This window comes from Hesperophylax consimilis, chromosome 7, assembly GCF_061612785.1.
Source record: "Hesperophylax consimilis isolate HC1 chromosome 7, BYU_Hcon_1.0, whole genome shotgun sequence".
Taxonomy (NCBI): Eukaryota; Metazoa; Arthropoda; class Insecta; order Trichoptera; family Limnephilidae; genus Hesperophylax; species Hesperophylax consimilis.
In genome coordinates, this window is record NC_142842.1 from 5,968,173 (window position 1) to 5,990,422 (window position 22,250).

At 35.6% G+C, this 22,250-nt stretch overlaps 2 protein-coding genes across 3 annotated transcripts in view; both read right to left on the reverse strand.

Annotated features, from left to right (window-relative positions):
• Positions 1 to 15,607, reverse strand: part of LOC149422208 (dual specificity protein phosphatase 22-B) — a 228,845-nt gene extending 213,238 nt beyond the window's left edge. For both annotated transcript variants that reach the window (XM_089633661.1, XM_089633660.1), the window contains exon 1: positions 14,995 to 15,607. In XM_089633661.1, coding sequence (XP_089489787.1) covers positions 14,995 to 15,015 — 21 coding nt within the window. In that variant the 5' untranslated portion in view covers positions 15,016 to 15,607. The remainder of the gene's footprint in view (positions 1 to 14,994) is intronic.
• A 4,688-nt stretch (positions 15,608 to 20,295) lies between these two features.
• LOC149422209 (transmembrane protein 42) lies at positions 20,296 to 21,730 on the reverse strand. The gene is made up of 3 exons (XM_089633663.1): positions 21,525 to 21,730; positions 20,850 to 20,996; positions 20,296 to 20,455 (listed from the first exon to the last, which is right to left on the reverse strand). The coding sequence occupies exons 1-3, from the start codon at positions 21,609 to 21,611 to the stop codon at positions 20,306 to 20,308; spliced, it is 384 nt and encodes a 127-aa protein (XP_089489789.1). The 5' UTR covers positions 21,612 to 21,730; the 3' UTR covers positions 20,296 to 20,305.
• Positions 21,731 to 22,250: the final 520 nt, after the last annotated feature.

A 22,250-nucleotide genomic window follows, 5' to 3' on the forward strand; every position in this document is an offset into this window, starting at 1 on the left:
TATGTTGACTTGTCAAATATTATTATTTTTTAATGCTAAACTAATGTTTATTTGCTATCCTTTGTGCTGTGCATAAAAACCTTATCTCATTATTAAAAAAATTGCATTACAGACAAACGGAGAAAAATGAGTTTGGCTTTTTTATAAAGATACTGTTAAAATCTGTCTACATTACCATTTCCTAGTAAAATATTAGTCATTCAGAATACATCTGAACACGTGTTCAACGCAAGTAATAATCAGAATAAACATAATGGACCAGATCAATTATTATTTTGAAAAACACGTGTTCCGACTTTCTCGTAACATATTCGTGGTTTACTAATAGTTTGTTATGGAATTTGTCAAATCGTTCGTTTTAGGCCTCTAGTCCCGTTTTTAACAGGAAATGAATAATTTTACCAGATTTTAAATAAATGAACAATATTAATTACTTTAAATTGAATTAGGCTACTAAAACAAGGCAAATACACAAAATAATTAACCATACAAAGGAATGCAATATTGTAATGCACTGCAGAAAACTATAAAGTCCACACCAATTGGTAAATTCAAGCTGCATTGTAGGAGCCATAATAATCAAAAGAAAATGTTATAATGTATGTATTTATTTAATAATAAATTAGACATTTGTAAACTTGGATGTAGAAATGGTTAGTATAAAATTAATAAAAAATCAATTACTAGTTGAAGATTGAAAGTTCTGTTTGTAAGTTCATATCGCATTTTAACAAAATAGTTCAATTTTATTCTCATTGAAAAACGATGAAAACTCACGTATACAGTATTTAAACGATAATAAATAAATTATAATTACAAAAATACATAACTACGTACAAATATAGTAAATTTTACATGAAAAGAGAATACACTTAGGCATTTACATATCAAATAATTATAAATTATAATGTTTTCTTATTTCTAATTTGTCCTTGAAGAAGAAGATAATACAACAAATCTAAACGAAACATGAAACAGAACAAGACATAGAAAAATAAAAATAACGGTCTCAACTGGGAATCGAACCCAGGATCTCTTTCTTACCGGGACAACGTCTCTAACCACTCCGGTCCTAATTATTGTACATCATTGTTTTAGATCTCGTATTTCAAATTCAGAATAAACAATATTATCTTCAACTAGTTTTTACCCATATTTTTGGCTACTATCTTTTTGAATTATTACAAAGTTCTAAAGAATTTATTTGTAACCTGTTTAGTGTCTTGGATAAACATATCCGACTTTTATATATATGGGATACCTATTGACTTTTCTGAAAGTCTAAATGAATATTACTAAATGAAATACCTAGAACAAAACAATATTCTGTCCGAAAATCAATATGGCTTCAGAAGTAAATTAAGCACCGAAGATGCAATATTCGATCTGACAAAAAATTTATACACATCTGTTGATCAAAATAAAAAAAGTCTAGCTATATTTTTAGACTTTAGAAAAGCGTTTGATACTGTAAATCACAATCTACTCATAAACAAAATTAATCAAATAGGTTTCAAAAAAGATGCACTAAAAATTCTCACTCACTATCTCAAAGACAGATTACAAAAAACAAAAATAGGGAACTTTTATAGCACAGAAACAGTGATAAAAAATGGAGTACCACAGGGGACTGTGCTTGGCCCAATTCTGTTTCTAATATATATTAATGATTTATGTAATATTGTAATCCCTGGTAAAACTGTATCTTACGCTGATGATACAGCAATAATAGTAAATGGAAAATCCTGGCCTGAAACTTTTTAAATGCAACAAAATGTATTTCATATGTCTTATCATGGCTAACTTGTAATAGACTTTTCTTAAACTATAGTAAAACATTTTACCTAACTTTTTATAAAAACAGTAAAAACAAACCTCCCAATAACCTTAAACTTAGATTACATAATGCTAACTGTAATAAAGTAACATGCACCTTGTTATGAAACGAACTTTCTTAAAATTAAAACATTCAACCCCGTAATATTTTCTTAAAATCAAGTACTTTGTATTTTTAAATTCTTTCATATGGTAACCCCTTGGGGGCGTTGACCATTATCGGGAGAGGCGGGGATAACGAGCGGTCCTCAGCTCGGTTGGAAGAGACACCGGTCTCTTTGGATTCCAGCGCTGTTTGCGAGAGGTTGTTACGTGCTCCACTTTGAATTCGAGACTTGCTTTGCTAAAACAGTGTTTGTCAATTAATTACTAGTACATTTCGATTCATTCTTTCTACAGTGTTTGTCAATTCATTACTAGTATATTTCGATTCATTTTTTCTACTGCCTGCTCCCTGGACGTCTACAAAACTACAAAAACTGCGGTATCGTTCCTTTATTTTTTTATTAATTTCTGTTTCTGCTTTCTGCCCACTAATTTAACATCATTCTTTTAACCGTCCACAAAGAGATTTAAGCTTTTCCTACACGTAGATTCCTGTGCTGTAATTATATAGTCTTTTTGAAGGCATTTAAAGGCACCACAATAATAGTGTTTTATTTCCAAGATACCCTTTGTTCTACCCACTTCTAGAAGGTGTATGTTCTCTCTTAATACCAACGAACTGAAAACACGGTACCTGCTCGAGCTAGCCAGGTATTCTTGAAGATATGATACATTTCTATACGCGGTTCGATTCCGTGGAAACGCATTATCTAACACTGGCGCCCAACGTGGGGCTTTATTTGAGAGAATCGCTTTCCTGTTGTAACTTTTTATTGTTGTCGTGATGTGCATATATGTGTGTAAATAATTGTTTTTCCTACATCTAGGTACCCCTGTGTTTAAAGGCCACGTGTTTTCCGTAATAACCGCCATTTTATATAAACGTTCGCGAACTGGTGTTTAAATTCAACGCGTGTTTTGCATTCTTCGCCATTTTTTACTCATTGCGTCAGTGTTTTTAAAGGCCACGTGTGTTCCGTAATAACCGCCATTTAATAAACGTTCGTGAACTGGTTTTTAAATTCGACACGTGTTTTGCATTCTTCGCCATTTTTTTAGTCATAGCGTCAATGTGTTTAAAGCCCACATGTGGTTGGCAGTCACCATTTTGTAAACGCTTGCGCCGTTTCGTTTAGCCCACACGTGTTCGGCACGCATCGCCATAGAATCATAGTGTCCTTTAAAAAAAAAATAAGAAGAGTTTCGACAAATACTTAAATCTTGCGACAGTTTGCGTTCAAAATAAAATAAAATAAATTTCGTGTGTTTTCCTAACAATTTATAATTTCCTTCCTACACTTCTGTGTATATTTTGTCGCGGATTTATTCGAGTAATATAAAGTTAGGTTATAGAATAAACTCAAAGCGTAATAATACAGATACCTACTTGTGCGGTTATATTCGTGTAATATTTAAAGACAAAAGATTTTAAAGGTTTCTTTCTCATTTCAATATTGCTAAATTGGGTTTTGGAAGTATAATTACTTCCCAGAAATACGTCCAAGGTGGGCCGGTAGCTTTTTGTGATACCTGGGAAAAACCTAAAATACGTTAGTAACAGATTTTATAGGTCGTGTTCATTTTAATATTGCAAAATTGGGTTTTGGTAAAAATAATTACTTCCCAGAAATACGTCTTGAGCCGGTAGCCTTTTATTATAACTAGAAAAACCGCGGACAATAATAAAGGGAAAGGGCGTACCTGGAATCTATTCACTACTTAGTTTTGACTCAATAGTACACAAGTAATTTTAAGAAATCAAGTCGGCTAATTTAAATAAAATTAATAAAATGGACGCCTTAATTCGCTTTAAGGAAGGCATTATCGTCCACGTTGATTCTTCAAGCGTTCCGCAACTAAAGAGGGCATTGAGAAAACGTGGTATTGTCGGGAGTAAAGATTTGCCAGCTTTACAAAAACAAGCCCGCCAGTTTAACAAGGCTTTCGTTCGGCGAATAAAACCCGCAAACGACAAGGTTGATCCTATGCCGGGCGCTGATACGGAAGTCCGGGAACGGCCAGTAGAGATTAGGTATATTTTGAAGGAAACAAAGGTGACGAATTTCGCTTCATGGAACCTTAAATTTAACGGAACGACAGATGTCCGAGAATTCGTAAGCCGGGTGGAGTTATTAGCCATATCCCGGGGTGTTAATTCTGAGGAAGTTGCTAAATGTTTCAACGAACTTTTAACGGGAATGGCGCTGCTATGGTTTCTCTCCTTACCGAGAGAGAGTTTATCCTGGTCCGATCTTAAAAAGCTCCTTCTCAGCAAATTTGAACCGCCTAATTCTAAATGGGAACGTAAACTCGAAGTTTACGTATCCAAACAAGCGCATGGGAAGACGGCTAGAGATTTTTTTATCGAAACGCGTCATAAAAATCACATGTTAGAATCGCCCATGTCGGAAGAGGAGCTGGTGGAAACTCTCAAACGTGGCCTCCTCCCCCAATACGCTAGTATGTTGACCATGCATAGCAGTAGCTCTATCGAAGATTTAGAAACCGCGTGCACGATATTCGAGAGCTACCAGAAACAAGCATCGCGCCCGCCCCGTGAGGCGAGATCGGGAGGAAATAGTTACCTCAATAGCGTGGCTTCATCAAGCCCTGCAGCTCTACCGGCAGACCCCGGGAAAAATAGCTCAGACAGCGGTTTTCGCAATACTCGCGAACAATATAAACATATGAGGGCGGGCGGTGGCCGCCGTTACGAAAATAAGCGTAATAACATATCCGACCATCCGTCACCTCAGTCAAGTTTTCTCCCCGCGGGAATAGATTTAACCCGACCACCGCCCAGAATACCGAATTCAAAAAACTAATTTCCAGCCACTCAAATAGCCCCCTTCCACGACAAGGTGACGCTGGCCGTGGACGTATTGAGTGGCTAGATGACCAAAAATTCTTAGAAGAAACGGCACATCTTATGGAAATTGAATGCATTGAAGCCGTAGACGGTCGCCCTTACGCGCAGTTTACTATAAATAATGTGCCCTTTACGGGATTATTAGACTCGGGGGCAAATGTTAGTTGCCTAGGAGGAAATTCGTACGCGTCATTCATTAGTATGGGAGTACCAATGAAACCGTATAGGTCTCCGGTGATCACGGCTGATGCAAGTCACCAAACCGTGTTAGGTGTGTTATCTCTGCCCGTCACCTGCAGTGGATACACCGCTACTATAGATTTTTTAGTCATACCGTCATTATCACCTAAATTTATCCTTGGTACCGATTTTTGGAGATCCTTCAACGTGGCCCCGAAGATCATCACTCCGACGGCGAGAAGAGTTCTTTTATCGCCTCCGAAAATAGACGAGATCAGAACCCTTATCCCGGTTGAAAATCTTACTGCCTCGCAGGCCGATAGCTTACAAAATATCACGAATAAATTTCAAGATATCTCCTTTGAAAAATGCGGCCTCGGGCTGACTCACCTTGTCGAACATAGCATTGAAACCACGGGACCGCCAATCAAACAAAGGTACTATCCTCTTTCACCGATCAGGCAGCAGCAATTGGAGCGAGAATTAGACGAAATGTTAGCACTAGGCGTCGTGCGTCCGAGTCGTAGCCCCTGGACGAACCCTACTCTGATTGTGACCAAAAAGAACGGCTCGGCCCGCTTTTGCCTCGACAGCCGCAAGCTCAACTCGGTGACCAAGGCTGACGCTTATCCTCTGCCATTCATTCACCGCATTTTAGACCGATTGAGAAATGCGCGGTACATCTCCTCAGTAGATTTAAGTAAGGCTTTTTGGCAGATACCGTTGGCTAAAGCCTCGTGCGAAAAGACAGCGTTCGTGATACCAAACCGCGGAATGTTTGAATTTACCCGCCTACCCTTCGGGTTGCGTAACGCGCCGGCCGAGCTTCAGAGATTAGCCGACAAAATTTTTGGACCCGAGTTAGACGAGCAACTTTTTTGCTACTTGGACGACCTTATAATAGTGAGCGATACCTTTGAAAAGCATATAGCCACTCTCCACTTGGTGCAGGAACGATTAAAGTCGGCCGGGTTAACGATAAATTACGAAAAATCTGAATTTTGTAAGTCTCGCCTCTGCTACTTAGGGTTTGTCATAGACAACGCAGGGCTCCGCACCGACCCAGCCAAAGTAGAAGCAATAGAGAATTTTCCCCGTCCTGTAAATTCCAAGCAAATCAAATCATTCATTGGGTTGGCTGGATATTACCGGCGCTTCATAAAAGGTTTCTCTGACATAGCCGAACCACTGACTAAACTCACCGGTTGTAGAAAAGGCATAAGCAACTTTAAGTGGTCCGATGAAGCCGAGCGGGCCTTTGTAACTCTCAAAGCCGCCTTAGTATCAGCACCGGTGCTAAACTGTCCGGATTTCAATCTCGATTTCTGTGTACACACAGACGCTTCAAATGTAGGCATTGGGGGAGTACTTACGCAAAAATTTTCCGATGGCGAACACCCCGTTGCATATTTTTCTCGTTGCTTAAATAAAAATGAACGAAACTATGGTGTCACGGAAAAAGAACTTTTGGCGGTACTGGAGTCGGTACGTTATTTCCGCGGATACATAGAAGGCGGAAAATTTACTATAATAACGGACCACTCGAGCTTAAAATGGTTACACTCTCTAGATAACCCTTCTGGGAGACTGGCCCGCTGGGCCACACGTCTTTCGCAATACTCTTTCGATATTGTTCACCGACGAGGAGCACTTAACGTGGTACCGGACGTTCTTTCCCGCGTAGAACACGGCAAAATATCAGCTGTCAGCACGCCACCGGCTACCTCCGATACCTGGTACCTAAGCACTTATAACAACTGCCTAGAATCCCCGCAGAAATACGCGAACTACACTATCCGCGAAGGGCAGCTATTTCGACACTGCCCTGCCGCGCTCTCTATACGGGAGGATTATTCGTGGAAACTCGTTGTACCATCCGAACAGCGGCAAGCTCTAATAGTAGAAAATCACAATTCTGATAAAGCTATTCACCCCGGCATATATCGCACTTATAAAAGGCTTAGCCTAAGACACTTTTGGCCGGGACTGTATCGCCAGGTGAGCGCATATATATCGAAGTGCGGGATATGCAAAGCATACAAGCATAGCACGTCCGCCCCTCTGGGACATATGAGCACCCAGAAACGTGTGGACAGACCTCTACAGGTGTTATCCGTGGATTTGATAGGCCCTTTTCCGAAAAGTTTCGCCGGGAATATGCATATTCTTAGTGTCGTAGATACGTTCACCAAATTTTGTTGGATATTTCCGTTAAAAGTCGCCAAGGCCACAGTTATAATCAAACTTTTAGAAACACGTATTTTTTTACTGCATGGTGTGCCTCGTACCGTGATATTAGATAACGGGAAAGTATTTATTTCACGAATATTTAAGAACTTTTTGAGTAGTTACGGAGTGCCCGACATATTTTACAACAGCTATTATACCCCGATGAATAACGTTGTGGAACGGTATAACCAAACGATTGGCACGGCCCTGGCCATAGTGGTAGAGAAAAATCAACGGACATGGTGTAAACATCTGGATAAAATTCAGGCGGCTTTAAATAATTCCGTAAATCTAACCACTGGATACACGCCATTTTTCTTGGATCATGGCTATGAGCAGGTACCCCTTGGTGGCCTTCATAAAACTCCATTCCCCAGAACCACGCTAACAACGAACGAATACGCCGACCGGCTAGAAGAACTATCCGCCGTTTACGGCGATGTCGGTGACGCTTTGTTCCTGGCGTATCAAAAGAGCTCCGAAAGATACAATCTTAGAAAAAAACGCGTGACGTATTCCGTCGGTGATACGGTTTGGAGGAAAAATTTCGCTCAGTCAAATTCCGCTGCTTACTTTTCTACCAAACTCGCCCCGCGCTTTGTGAAGACTAAGGTGATTAAAAAGGTTTCCGACGTCATATATGTGTTGGCAGATGAGTCAGGAAAAATCTTGGGTAGATACCATGTAAAAGATATGGTTAAATTAGGTAGCTCCGCGGAAAACCAGACCGATTCTCCTATACCCTAACTGTGACCCCTTAGGAATTTAAAAACAACAATTGGCAACCTACCCCAATTGGATTCTTGGAAAAATCTGTTTGAAATCTGGTTAATGCGATGAATATTGGAAAGCCAGTTTTGTTGACTGCCCGGATGGGAAAATATTCTATTTTAAAGGGAAAATATTCTATTTTAAAATTCGCAAGGAAAGATAAATAAGGTACAAGTACTCATTGAACATGCACATCCACACAATACACGGCACTGTCTTTGAGGGGGCCCCTTCGAAGGCAGTGTATACAGACTCTAACATTACAGTCACTCCGGAGTAATTAACCGGAGGCGGCTAAATACACGACACTATCTTTGAACATTCCTACACGCAGTACGACATTCACAAAGTGTCTGATTCGTACCCAGTTCCTACTTGCTATTAATTTGGTGCAAACTTGACCAACTTTATTAAAACACTGAAAAAATTATAAAATAATTATTTGTGACTTCGATCCTATGGTTGCTTGTTATCCATAAACAAGATGGCGCCCATATCGGTATATATATTATTATGTAATAAATTCTAACCCATTATAATCCATCGTATACGAAAACTTCAAAGTGCAATGACTTGCGACAAAATATTTTTAATTTGTTTTCTTGTTCTTGTGTTGTTCATTTTGGGAGGTTTTTTTGTATGGATGCAATGATTTTGCACACAAATAAATAAGGTCCACAGCACTAAGTATTTGAAAGATACGTCTTGTATTATACCTATGTCAGCAATTCTTACAAGATTTCTGGCGATATGTAGGTCACTAAAGGAGGACGATTTTGATTTTACTCGTATGTTGTGCTATCTTCAAAAAGCTATCTGGACCATTAAAAGGTAGATATGCTGATTAAAAAAAAAAAAACTAAAACGTTGAAGCCGATTGCACCGAAACAAATCCGTACCATTAAAAGGTGGATATTGATTTTCGTGTGTGTTTTTCAACTTATATTGTTTGTTTTGTGTTATTTCTTTTCAACTTGTCTTCAAAAAGCTATCTGGACCATTAAAAGGTAGATATGCTGATTAAAAAAAAAAAAAAAAAAAAAAAACCACTAAATGGTAGACGCCGATTGCACCGAAACAAATCCGTACCATTAAAAGGTGGATATTGATTCTCGTGTGTGTTTTTCAATGTATATTGTTCATTTTGTTTTTATTTCTTTTCAGCAATGACCATACGGAAGCATATTCGAACCGTTAAAAGGTGGATACTGATTCTCGTGTGTGTTTTTCAGCATATATTGATTATTTAGTGCTAATTAATGATTTTAGTATGTTTTTTGCCTTATGTATAAAATATAAACATATGTGTGTGCGTCACGATATACAATGGGAAGTTCTGCCTGTATACTGCTCCCCTGTGCAACTATATTTACTATTCAATATTAGTTTCTCACTCCTTATGTGAACGCGATTTTTTATTTTTTATTTATTTTTTTGGTTCATTGCCCACTGCTTATTTGCATTTTTTTAATATTTTCTTATGTTTCGCTTTCATGTTAACGCTTCTCCTTGAATCGTTCCCGCCGGGGATCGAGACATCTACGCCATGACGAACGAGTTTACGCTACTGCTTGCGGCCCTTTGCAGAGAGAGCCGATGCCATCACTTGAGAGCCGATGCCATCACTTGAGAGCCGATGCCATCACTTGAGAGCCGATGCCATCACTTGCTGCTGTTGCTCTTACGATTGTCCCCATCACTTGCTGCTGTTGCTCTTACGATTATCACCATCACTTGCTGCTGTTGCTCTTACGATTATGTGCACCGTATTACCAAAAAAAAAATGTATATATATATAAATAATAATTTGAAATAATAATATGTAAATTTTGGGCGTAGGTTTTTAATGCTGAATCTCTATGTGGATGACTCCTTTGTAGCTTTGGTCAAAGGGATTTTAAGCGATTTAGAGTCAAAAACTTTCATTCCCACGGCAGTTTTTTCGTTGTGTTTTCGGGGAAGTGTTATGAAACGAACTTTCTTAAAATTAAAACATTCAACCCCGTAATATTTTCTTAAAATCAAGTACTTTGTATTTTTAAATTCTTTCATATGGTAACCCCTTGGGGGCGTTGACCATTATCGGGAGAGGCGGGGACAACGAGCGGTCCTCAGCTCGGTTGGAAGAGACACCGGTCTCTTTGGATTCCAGCGCTGTTTGCGAGAGGTTGTTACGTGCTCCACTTTGAATTCGAGACTTGCTTTGCTAAAACAGTGTTTGTCAATTAATTACTAGTACATTTCGATTCATTCTTTCTACAGTGTTTGTCAATTCATTACTAGTATATTTCGATTCATTTTTTCTACTGCCTGCTCCCTGGACGTCTACAAAACTACAAAAACTGCGGTATCGTTCCTTTATTTTTTATTAATTTCTGTCTCTGCTTTCTGCCCACTAATTTAACATCATTCTTTTAACCGTCCACAAAGAGATTTAAGCTTTTCCTACACGTAGATTCCTGTGCTGTAATTATATAGTCTTTTTGAAGGCATTTAAAGGCACCACAATAATAGTGTTTTATTTCCAAGATACCCTTTGTTCTACCCACTTCTAGAAGGTGTATGTTCTCTCTTAATACCAACGAACTGAAAACACGGTACCTGCTCGAGCTAGCCAGGTATTCTTGAAGATATGATACATTTCTATACGCGGTTCGATTCCGTGGAAACGCATTATCTAACAACCTCTTGCTTTGAAATTGTAAAAATTGAAAAGATCAAATATTTGGGTATATATATTGACACAAATTTAAACTGGCAACCACAAATTAATAAGACCGTTTCTAAATTAAGATATCTGACGTACATATTTTATAGACTTAAGGAAGTACTCAATGTTGACAAATTGAAAATGATTTATTTTTCTCTGGTGCAATCCTCAATTATGTACGGTATATTAGGATGGGGTGGCGCACTAGATACATTTATAAAACCACTACAAATAGTACAAAATCATATTATCAAGGTTATATATAATAAAAAGAGGACATTTTCGACTGATCAATTATTTATTTATTTATACTGGGTTTTTACAGATGATCACACTTACCTGAGAACAATCCACTTATAAAAACTCAGTTATTGTACAATTACAAAAATCTACAATTAAATAAAGATACAAAAAATTAAATACAGATACATACAATTAAATACAGATACATACAATTAGAAAACAAAAACATCAAAAAATAAAAATAAAATACACAATCATATACAAGCTCGCTCAAGTAACACATTACATTATACATTATTACAAGTGGTAAGAGGCATAAGAAATACGAGAGGTATGCATAGAGAGAAAATTGACACAATGAATTAGCTAATATTTTTTAATAGCGCCAGAACTTTTTTTCAATTGTACAAGGAATCTCAACTATTCAATCTCCGTAAACTATTTTTACTTCAAAGCCTGAAATATGTCATGAAAAACCAAAACAAATTTCAAAAATATGAACCCAAAATGAACTTTAGAAGAAACCATGTATTTTATACCCCACAAACCAATACCAAACTAATGCAAACTCACAGTAGCTTTATTGGACCTCGCACTTTTAATCTACTACCAAAAAAAATTCAAGGAACAACTAAACTAGCGCAATACCAAAAAGAATTAAAGTTGTGGCTGTACAATGCAAATGTTGAAGCATTATTCATTTAATTTTTACTTTTTTCTATTTTGTTTCTGTATAGTTATTATTATTTTATTTTGTGTTCTTTTAATTCATATATATTATCTTACAATCTTTATTTTTAATTTGATTTATTTTTAATTTGATTTATTTTTAATATGCACCTCTTGCACAATCTTTTAGACTAACTTTAATTATAATCCTACCGTTTTTCTTTATTATGCTTACTGTTTTATTTTTATTTTTACTGTTATATATTTTTAGGTACAAAAATCGAATGTATTAACTTATATTACCCACGCACAGGCTGCGCCTTAGTGGGTTCCCTTTCCTATTATTATAAAACTTGTAATGTGAAATATGTAAATTGGGAAAAAAAAAATTAAAATATATAGGTATATATAATAATAATATTTTTTCAGTACAAGCAATTCAACTACCTCCCGATAACAGTGCAGTTGTAGAGTTATATGAAATTAGCAATTTATTTTATTGATTTTAATTTTTTTTAAATAATTTAAAACTATGTGGAAAAAAACGTGCACATTCAGCATTTAAAGTTAAGAAAAATCGATATAAATTTATATTTTTCCTGTCCATTTTGAAATCAAATTAGGAAGTCAAAGATTTGAATCTGCTATATTTTGTTCCAAAATCGGTGTTGCCACAGCATTTAATTTTTAAATGTTCCATTTATTAAATTTCTATAATATTTTTTTATTTCAAGTACGTTCCTAAGTATACTTCTCTACGGGGTAGACGACATGGTAAAGAGGTTATAGATTCGGCCACTGGTTACGTAAGGGTGAGGTGAATCTGTTAGCGTGTTGGTTGCAATAAAGCGGGTGCATCGGGCTGACATTGGGGGCATCGGGCCAAGGACGAATGCAATATCTATTATATTAAGGCGAAGCTTGATTAATTTTGATTTATTTTTTATAACGAATTAGTTTACATTATGAATACCAAAAAATATGCTTTAAATAAATTGAAGGTTTTCCTATCATTTCGCTTGAGTAGAATACAAATAAAATTAAAAAATTACTCAATAAAAAAAATTAATGTTAACTACTAAAAAAAAAAAAAAAATTATAGAAATGTATGAACGCATAAAGGAAACAATTTTTAAAAAATAAAGTATTATAGCTAAGATTATCTGTGACAGTTTCACTTGATTAACTATTTTACTTTCTTATAAAATTATTTACAAAATAAATAAAAACCAGTTTTGTGCTGGAAATCGAACGTTTCTAGACTCCGTTTGTCAATTGATTTTAATGCCTATTACCTATAATATAAGGTACACCAAGAATATACACATTTTTGGCTTGTAGCTTCCTCTTAAGCTGTGGTAAGTATTTTTGTCTAACAGTATTATATTATATTGTATACCTCTAATAATGCATTGCCAAAATGATTTTTTGAATGTTTTTAATCCTGTAAAATATATGTGACAACGATATACCGTATATGTATGATGTATGAACATTATAACTATTCCCATCTATGCACTCTCACCACCGATTTTATTAACACTTTAACAGCAGCATCAGATTTATTTATTTATTTATTTTTGTTTATTGCAGAAACAAACAGTACATAATTACATAGATGACAATAGTTACAAAATTATAAAAGTTAGTACAATAATTGGTACCAATGACATGTCGCTGACATATATGCATATGAGGTATATTATACATTTTACGGTTAAGTTACATTTTAAGTTAAGTTAAATTAGTGTGCTGGGGAAGGAGAGATGTGTGTGTGAGTGTTTGTGTATGTGTGTACGTGTGCATGTGTGTCTGTGTGTGGTTGTATGTGTTATGTGGGCGAATTTAGTGTGCTAAAAAAGTTTTTCTTAAATAGAGGGAGAGAATTTATTAGTTTTATTTAGAGTTATTTATATTATATACTAGCTGTACCCTGCCACGCATTGATGTGGGTCAGTCTGTCTGTGCAGATAGAGAAACAAGAGCGCGTGTTGCTTTCGCGTCCAACAGATGGCGCTGTGTCGAAAATTCTAAGGAATCGGTGAATAACTTTCTGAGATTTAAGATTTTTAACAAACGAAAGATAAAAGATAGAATAGTCGTATCATAAAAACAAACAATTTTTGTTTAATTTCTGATAACGTCACTTACTGCGGCAAAAATCTAAACCTAGATTTAAAAAAAATAATTCTAGGGTCGTGGATGTTAAGGTTAAACGCAACGCTCGTTGTATTCTACGTGTTCACAGATGGCGTTAATTAATTAATTTTGTTTAAATACGCTTTTGCAAGGTATTGCTTTACAATATTAAGACAAATCATTAGTTTGCGCCCGTATATACGCAATGTGAATATGAATCAATAGTTTTGTTCGTTTAAAGACTTAATTCTTTCGAGAAAGGCACACAAATACAATATTTTACCGATGATTCAATCCAATATTGTATTTGTATGCCTTTCTCGATAGAATTGAGTTTTTATATGGACAAAACTATTTATTCATAATCATATTGCGTATATGAGGGCGCAAACAAATAATTTGTCTTAATACTGTAAAGCAATACCTTGCAAAAGCGTATTTAAACAAAATTAATTAATTAACGCCATCTGTGAACACGTAGAATACAACGAGCGTTGCGTTTAACCTTAAGAAAATATAATATTAGGTAAATATACAGAAAGGAGGTACAAGTTTAATACTAAAAAAGGTTCTTTATGTATTTTTTTTTATTAAACCCAAATTAAGAACCTATTTTAGGTTTTTGGGTTCGGGTTATAAGAGATTTAAAACTAACCTGCTTGATAAAGACCACGCTATAAGCCCACTATATGTTCTCGTGACTTGGCCTATTTCAGCATATCGCGCGCCATACATTCCCATTAGTAGTGCATGGCGAGCGATATGCTGAAATAGACCAAGCTATTATGGCGCAATGTGTCGCCTACCTAAAACTTTCACATGAATAACAATGGCCATCAAGTGAACAATCAATTTAAATTTTAGCGAAATGTAATAAAATGCATTATTTTCTATTTTCGGTTACTGAAATAATTGTTTTTCATTCTTATCTAACTGACACAAGTGTTTTCATTAAAATGTGCACATTTAACACTATCCCACTTTTTACTATGGTATCACCATGAGACTGATACCACAATTTAGGTACGCGTACGTAAAAAAAACAAACTCTTACACAAAAAAAATATTGCCCAAAAATATTGTTTATAAACATTTTATGAGCGTGTGGGGTAATATTGATTTATCATGCATAATATATGTCTGTGAAGCCGTCAGAATAGAAGTCATGGTTCAATGATTGACATTGTGATTGTTTGTTTGAAGAGTTTTATTATCAAAATTAAAAGTAAAATGTGTGGCTTACCTTATTCATACCATTCCCCATTGTGGTTTATTTAGTAACTTTCCTTGTTAGAGATAATTTAATGAAAACACAGTACGACGACATCAACAATAATATAAAAACTAAAAACACAATATAAACTGGTCGAAAAGGTCCCCGGTTAGCCGTTATCAAACTATTACAACAAAACAAAACAAAAAACAACACGTAACACTGCAAAAGTCAAACACGACACTAATTTCATCGTAATTCAAAAGATACGTAACCGTTTTGCCTCAGTTTTCTTATTATTATTTATGTAAATTAAACCAAATTATCACATCAATATTATTGTTCTCTTTGACAGGCCGACAAGGCCACAGACAAAGAGTTACATCGTTTTTTTTAATCGGAGCTAATCAACATAAAATATTACTGTCCATCTCGGTTAAAAATCGAATGTCATTTTTAAAGCATCTTTGGTGGGGTTTTTTCAATTAAAATAGCTGCAGTGGCATTTATTTATCACGGGGGCAACACTCGCCGAGATCGAGGGATTTGAAAATCGAATATGCGGCTTGAAAACGTTTCGTATTGTGATATTTTGACAGTCGGAAATATTTTGGTTTTGACGGTGAAAGAAGAAACGCTTGACGAGGAGAATAAAGGCATCTGCGAGCGAGCGCGGCGGCGACCGGGCCGGCACTGGCCGCTTCCAGCTACGGCTACGGGCTACGGGCTACGGGGTATGTATACATAAACGCTACGGGTACCTACTTAGAAATCTACAACCTACCTTCTAACTACGAAACGTACGTAGGTACTACGAAAGTAGGAACCATTTCTACGTATATTATATATTTGAGAGCGCATTTTCGGAAGTCTTGCCTAAAACTTGCTGTAACTAAACAGAGGTGTTATTTAATACCATGTAAGGGAAGGTGTGGAATTTCCTTGCCATTTTTTGCGAGATTGTTGTGTATTTATGTGTTAATTCAGCTGGAAAGCACTCATTTTATGCCCTTTTCATGGTAAAGAATAAAATGTTTGGTTATATTCCTTCTTGATATATTCAGGTCCGAAAGAATAGAAAACATACTTTCAAAAATTTATTTTTTAATTAAAAGATTAACCTAAGTTTAAAACCATCTGGTTTCGGATACTGTTTAGGTATTTTTTTAAATTTCCTTAATTATTGTGTTCCTGCAAGCGCTTACAAATAATATAAAACACGAACATCCATGTAGTTTGTACCCATGAACAAAAGATATTCGCTAAGTACGAGATCTGTACAGATTCCTCCAGGGACGGCCCTATGCTGGCGCAATTGGAGCAGTCTGCTCCGGGCGCCGATTTATCAAGGCGCCAAAGCACTGATAATAACAGTCCTAACCTTTAGTCCCTTGAGATTATTTTCCATAAAAGGCGCCGTATGGCATATGGTATCTCCTTGATTCCTCCATTCCATTTTAACAAAAATAATTTAAATATATTTTTATATCTAAATTTATAAAACATGCCAAATTAATAAAAATAATTAAACTTTTTTATTGTTGGACAATAAAATTTATTTGTTGTTAAAATCTACTTTGCTTTTTAAAAAAGTCACAAAACATTTTATCTACATTTTATTGAAGCAATAGAACTTATTACGACGTCGTATTTTAGAGAGGGGTTATAGAAAATATTTACTGTGGAAACATATATTTTATCACATAATAACTTTATACGTAAAACCTAAAATTTTAATATTCAATCATTGAAAACAATATCAGCGATTCTCACACGAAAATTTAAAACAGAACAATCAGAAAAAGATACGGTCGCACCTAGGAATTGAACCTAGGACCGGTAACTACCACTAAACTAATTCATATTTAACTGTACCATACTTCGACTAGGAACTTATACATTTGAAAATGACCGAAGGAAATAGGGTCGGATTAACTTAGTGTTTGAGCAGCCCCTGTCATGGATAAGTTCCTAGGTTCAATTCATAGATGTTACCATATCTTTTTCTGATTTTTCTGTTTCAAATATTCGTTTGAGAATCGCTACACTATAAAAAAAATCATTTTTTCCAACTGTAAACTGTCGTGTTTTATTTCATGGCATTCATTATTAGTTAACCTCAAACTAAAAAGTGCATTTTGGTGAATTCCCACCAAAACGGCATTATAATAATAAATAACTTATAAATTACTGAAAATATAAACAAAAATTATTAAGATATTTTCATACCCATTTGTAATTTGTTGCAAAAATAATATAATGTATCTTTGTCATTTGTAATTATTGGTGTCTTTTCATAGTGAATTCAACATTGATGGTAGGTAAGTATTACAATTAGATAGACGACCTATTTAATGTTATCACTCGACCGTTATGCATTTCGTCTGTCTGTAAATTTATTTGTACGTTCCGTTTCCGTTTCAAGATGCTGACCGGTTTAATGGTTCATTAAAGATTCTTTTTTGAAATGTGAAATCGTCGTGTTTATTTGGACTTTCTTTTTAACACTTTACCTACCTGCCTGAAGAATTATCACTGAGGTGGTGACGTTTCGTTGAACGAAATAAGTAATTAATTTTTTTTTTTTTTACATAAAATATTTGGTTTATAATTAAGTGGAGAGGTATTTAAGTGACTAACTTATACATTTTACGATTTTAAGAGGAAATTTAGTACAGGATTTATTAACTAAGAGAAAAACAGAAAATTTCTTTTTGGACAATCCACAACTGTTTTTTTTTCACGGCTAAAAGCATTACCGAGATTATTTTGGGTTATTATGCCGTGTTGCGCTTTTTCCTCAGATGATTATTTTGTCCTGATGATGGACGCTGTAACGCTGTCCGAAACGTTGGCTAATGAAGGTGGAAGCGCAACACGGCATAACCCAAAAATGAATCTCGAAAATGCATTGTAATGTATTATTTCCTATGATCTGTCTTTTGGAGTATACTTACTGCGAGAGAGAAAGAGTATTATTTTTAATTGAAATATTTTTACTATTCAAATTACCTAAATCATAAAATTTGGCGGTATTTTTTCTTTGAAAGTGTGACAACTTCATGCCCTGGGTTCAGGGGTCGATAACAAGGGGGGAGGGGTACTCTGGGCCGCCACACTGCGCAAGTACTGCGTCACAATATCCAACTATACATGGCTGGCTATCTATGGTGCGCTATATTATTGTAGAGATAAAGGAACTAGCGAACTAGTTAGATACCACTCAGTGTTGCCAGCTCAGTAAAAGTTCAGACAAAAAATAGCGAAATTCTGTCATAATTAAATTTATTGTAACATATTAAAAATGTTTTGAAAATATTTTCACGATAGATTTTTGCTGACCAAGTGCCAAAAATTATGATGGTAAGATTTTTTTTTCACTTTTGTGCATGGTGTCCGGAAACTATTGGTACAATTTGGGAAACTGGTAAATCAATACCACATTTGCAGTCGATTTTGTGGTATAACTTTTTTTTTTATTTGAGCTTTCGTTTTCGGATAAATCGAGTCCAAAGTTGCAATTAATTTAGGTCAAATTTGAAAAAAATCGGTCGCTATTCAATTGTTTATTGTATTTTGAAAAGAGTCGAAGCCACAAAGCCGAACTAGAAGTGCCTCTATAGATGGCATTGGTCGGTTTATTTATGGGTCGAAGCGTAGAGCGTTGTCGAAAAAAATTTAAAATCAAATATCTTTGATCGAAAAAATATTTTTTTTTGGTTCTCTATGTCAGTGTTCCGCAAAGTGTGCTCCGCGGCACACTGGTGTGCCGTGGCCATTTGTAAGTGTGCCGCGAGTCCCGCGTCACTTCTCACAAAGTGCTCTGTAAATCGGTCTTTACTTTTCTGTGCGGCGCGGCGGCCGGAGGTGGCGTGGGTGGGACTCGATCGCTGCGAAGTGGCCGTGTGCTACGCCGCTACGCTACATTATCACGTGTGCTACACTACATAAGTGGGTTGCTATTGCTACATTATCACGTGATTGCGCACGAGCTATCGGGGTGCATGCGCGTGACAACATAACATTACGAATTACGACGGCAACGTTGCGCCCGCTTGTTTAGTAGTCATTCGTTAATGCTAGTGTTTGGTTGTGTCGTCGCAAACTTAATTGACTTTTTTAATTGCAAAAAAATATCCCATATTACGTGTATATAATGGATAAATTCGTTAAACGTACCGCAAGTTTGTCAAGTGAAACTAATGATTCCCAAGAAGAAGCAGAGTCAACAAAGAAAAAAAACTAAGCTTTTTGATCGGAAATACGATGAGAGCTATGTGCGTTATGGCTTTATATATTGCGGTGACGAATCGTGCCCAATCCCAAAATGTCTTGTTTGTGGAGAAACTTTGGCTAATAATTCGATGGTGCCCAGTAAATTTTCACGACATTTAACAACTAAACACCCATCGGTGTCTCACAAAGATAAAGCCTTCCTTCAACGTATGAAAGACCAGTCTAAGAAACAGGTAACTCTCATGAGTTCGTCTTTCAATACATCAAGCAAAGCGCAAAAAGCAAGCTACGTGATCGCTAATATGCTGGTTAAATCGAAGAAACCTCATTCTCTGATGATGTTGGGGATTCTCTGGGATGTTTTTTTAAATTATGATGACATGCAGCTTTTGTAGTTTAACCTCAAAGTTCGCCGTTATTCGTAATAAGCCTAGTCAATCCTATCCAAAATTTACCTTGTTTTTTTTTCTTTGGTGTACCGTTAAAATTTCTTGATTAGTTAGGTGTACCGTGAACATAAAAAGTTTGCGGAACACTGCTCTATGTGATGTAGATTTATCAGTTCCACACCACCAGTTCTACCACTAGTTTCCGGACGCCGTGTTTAATACTTTGAGAAATTAACATACAAAGAATAACATTAGCCTAAATTCCATTTGGAAAGTAATAGGTATAATAACTTACTGTATGGTAGGCGACACATTACGCTACACGCATCATGGCTTGGCCTATTTCAGTATATTGCTCGCCATACACTTCCCATGGGAATGTATGGCGACCGATACGCTGAAATATGCCAAGTCACGAAAATATAGCGTGGTCTGTCACAGGCCTTATAATTCGAGAATTATTGCATAAATTGCGCATTAAATCTTTTAAATAGGCAAATAACACAGCACTTTTTTTTTATTACCCAAGTTTCGTAGCTTGGTAGCTAATTTATTGGGACTATTGTGCTGTATTCACTTTTTATGAATAAGATTCTTATATTATGTACTATATCACTTTTGTAGGCATAAGATTCTAGCAAGAAAAAATTGACAAATTTACAATATTATTTATTAATTAACAATATAAAAATATAAATCAGTTTGCTTTTCTGGAATCATGAAAGATGTTGTTTGGTATTTTTATTGCTACTTTCTTGTTTAATCTTCCCTCTAATGACCATCACTAGACCAAGTAGAACCAGGCTTGTTCCAACCCACCATAGTAGAGAAGTCACCTCTCCGAACACCAAGACTCCCAAAATAACCTGAAAGAGAAAGGAAATTTAATTTAAGAATAAAGGGAACAAAATTTATAAGTACCTACGTACTACATTAAATCAAACTCCAGTAAAATATTAGCAGTATTTACTTGTATTGGCTTCCGACTCCCAGATTCCTACCCACCCCTCATACCTTTTTCCTTTCCAGAAATTCCTCTCTTTCTTTTCAATAAAAATACCCCCCTCATGATATCCGCAAATTATTTTCCTTAGTGCCTCTTGTATGGAGCAACCGCCATCTTTATTGATACAGGCCGTGCTGTAGAAAATGCAGTTACACTTGCACCGGGTTTAGCATGGTTTAGTACTAAACGGTGGTGGAACAAATGTAAAAAAAATCATAAGCCCTATTATTGATATGGAAGTGAAGTGTACTTACTGAGAGGAGGTAGTTTGTGGCCGAAGAGGTGACGGTGGGGCCAATTGAAGTAGCGGATAAACTCAGGGCCTTAGAGTAATAAGTCCACATGATAGCATTCATAATCACCATTGATATTATGCAAAGGGCACTTACATAAATATTTATCTAAAAATAAATTAAATATTCATTTGTTACTATTAACGGAAATAATAATGCTTCAACAAAAGTAGGCAAATATCCAGAATTACTGGACACAGTTAATACATACAATTTTTTTTAAAACACTTTGCATCAGTTTAATAACAATGAGAAACGTCTATTCCAATCACCGGAAATGAAAAATAATGCATTTAGTGTAAAAATTAATATTGATTTGGCGGCTATTATTATTGAGGTGACAGTTTTAAGGTTAGTTTTCTCTTTTTGTATTTAAACCAAACTAAGAATCTAAAACATGTTCTCAATTTGGGTTTAAAAAAGAAAAACTAGTCTATAAAAACATATTTTCATACTATTATGTCAAAACACGGCTTGAACAAAAGACGTCAAATTATCCGTATTATGAACGAAATTATCGTTTCTCATTATTGCAACTAAGTAAAAAAAAACATCTTATGGAATGTCAATATTTTTTGCGTACACACACCGGTTGTGAATAAAATGTAAACATAACCTACAATCCGCCAAACTTACAGAAACATCTCCAGAGAGTTTACCAAAAAACCCTGCCCCAGCGGCACAACTGCCAGCTACAAAGGCATAATAATTTTGTTTAATCATGTATTATGTTTTATTTATGCACAGTTTTCTTGGTTTTGTATTTTTTGATAACGATACTTGAAGCTTGACAGTTTGACGTTTGTATGACAGCCCACTCCCGATATTGCCATTCCAAAAAAATATTACCCGATAAAAAATGTTTTCGAATCAACAATGAACCCTTTCGGTGACCAGATAACTAAAAAAAAACATTTTCATGACGTGATTTTTCAACACATACATATTCATCGAATGATAATTAAACACGGTAATAAATATGAACGGTTATGATTCAAAACGATCGTAACTAAGAATAGTGATTTTTAAGAACATGACATATTCAGCACAATTTTCCAGTTGTTCTACGCGAGTGGTACCAACTATCAATATGCAAAACAATACCAAGGCAACTATCACGACTGTCACCGATATGGAGAATGGTTTATTTATGATTTATGCAGACATGGTGGTATATTTATGCAGACATGCGTCCGACCACGTCCGACTAAAGCCTTTTCCCCAAAATGTGTTCGTCAGTCAATTTATTTGCTTGTTTTATGTTACGCGTAATAAAATGCTAAAATTAAAAATTTCCCAAATGTAGTCAGATTCCCTTTATAGTCATTATGAAGTTATTCTAATAAAATTAAGTATTATTTT

Bases quoted from the DNA above. Each gene is read 5' to 3' on its own strand.
- LOC149422209 (XM_089633663.1), bottom strand. From the start codon at position 21,611: ATGATTAAACAAAATTATTATGCCTTTGTAGCTGGCAGTTGTGCCGCT. The intron at 20,997-21,524 runs GTAAGTTTGGCG...ATTTATTTTTAG, and splicing joins AACTCTCTGGAGATGTTTCT to ATAAATATTTATGTAAGTGC. The intron at 20,456-20,849 runs GTAAGTACACTT...TTTCTCTTTCAG, and splicing joins CCACAAACTACCTCCTCTCA to GTTATTTTGGGAGTCTTGGT.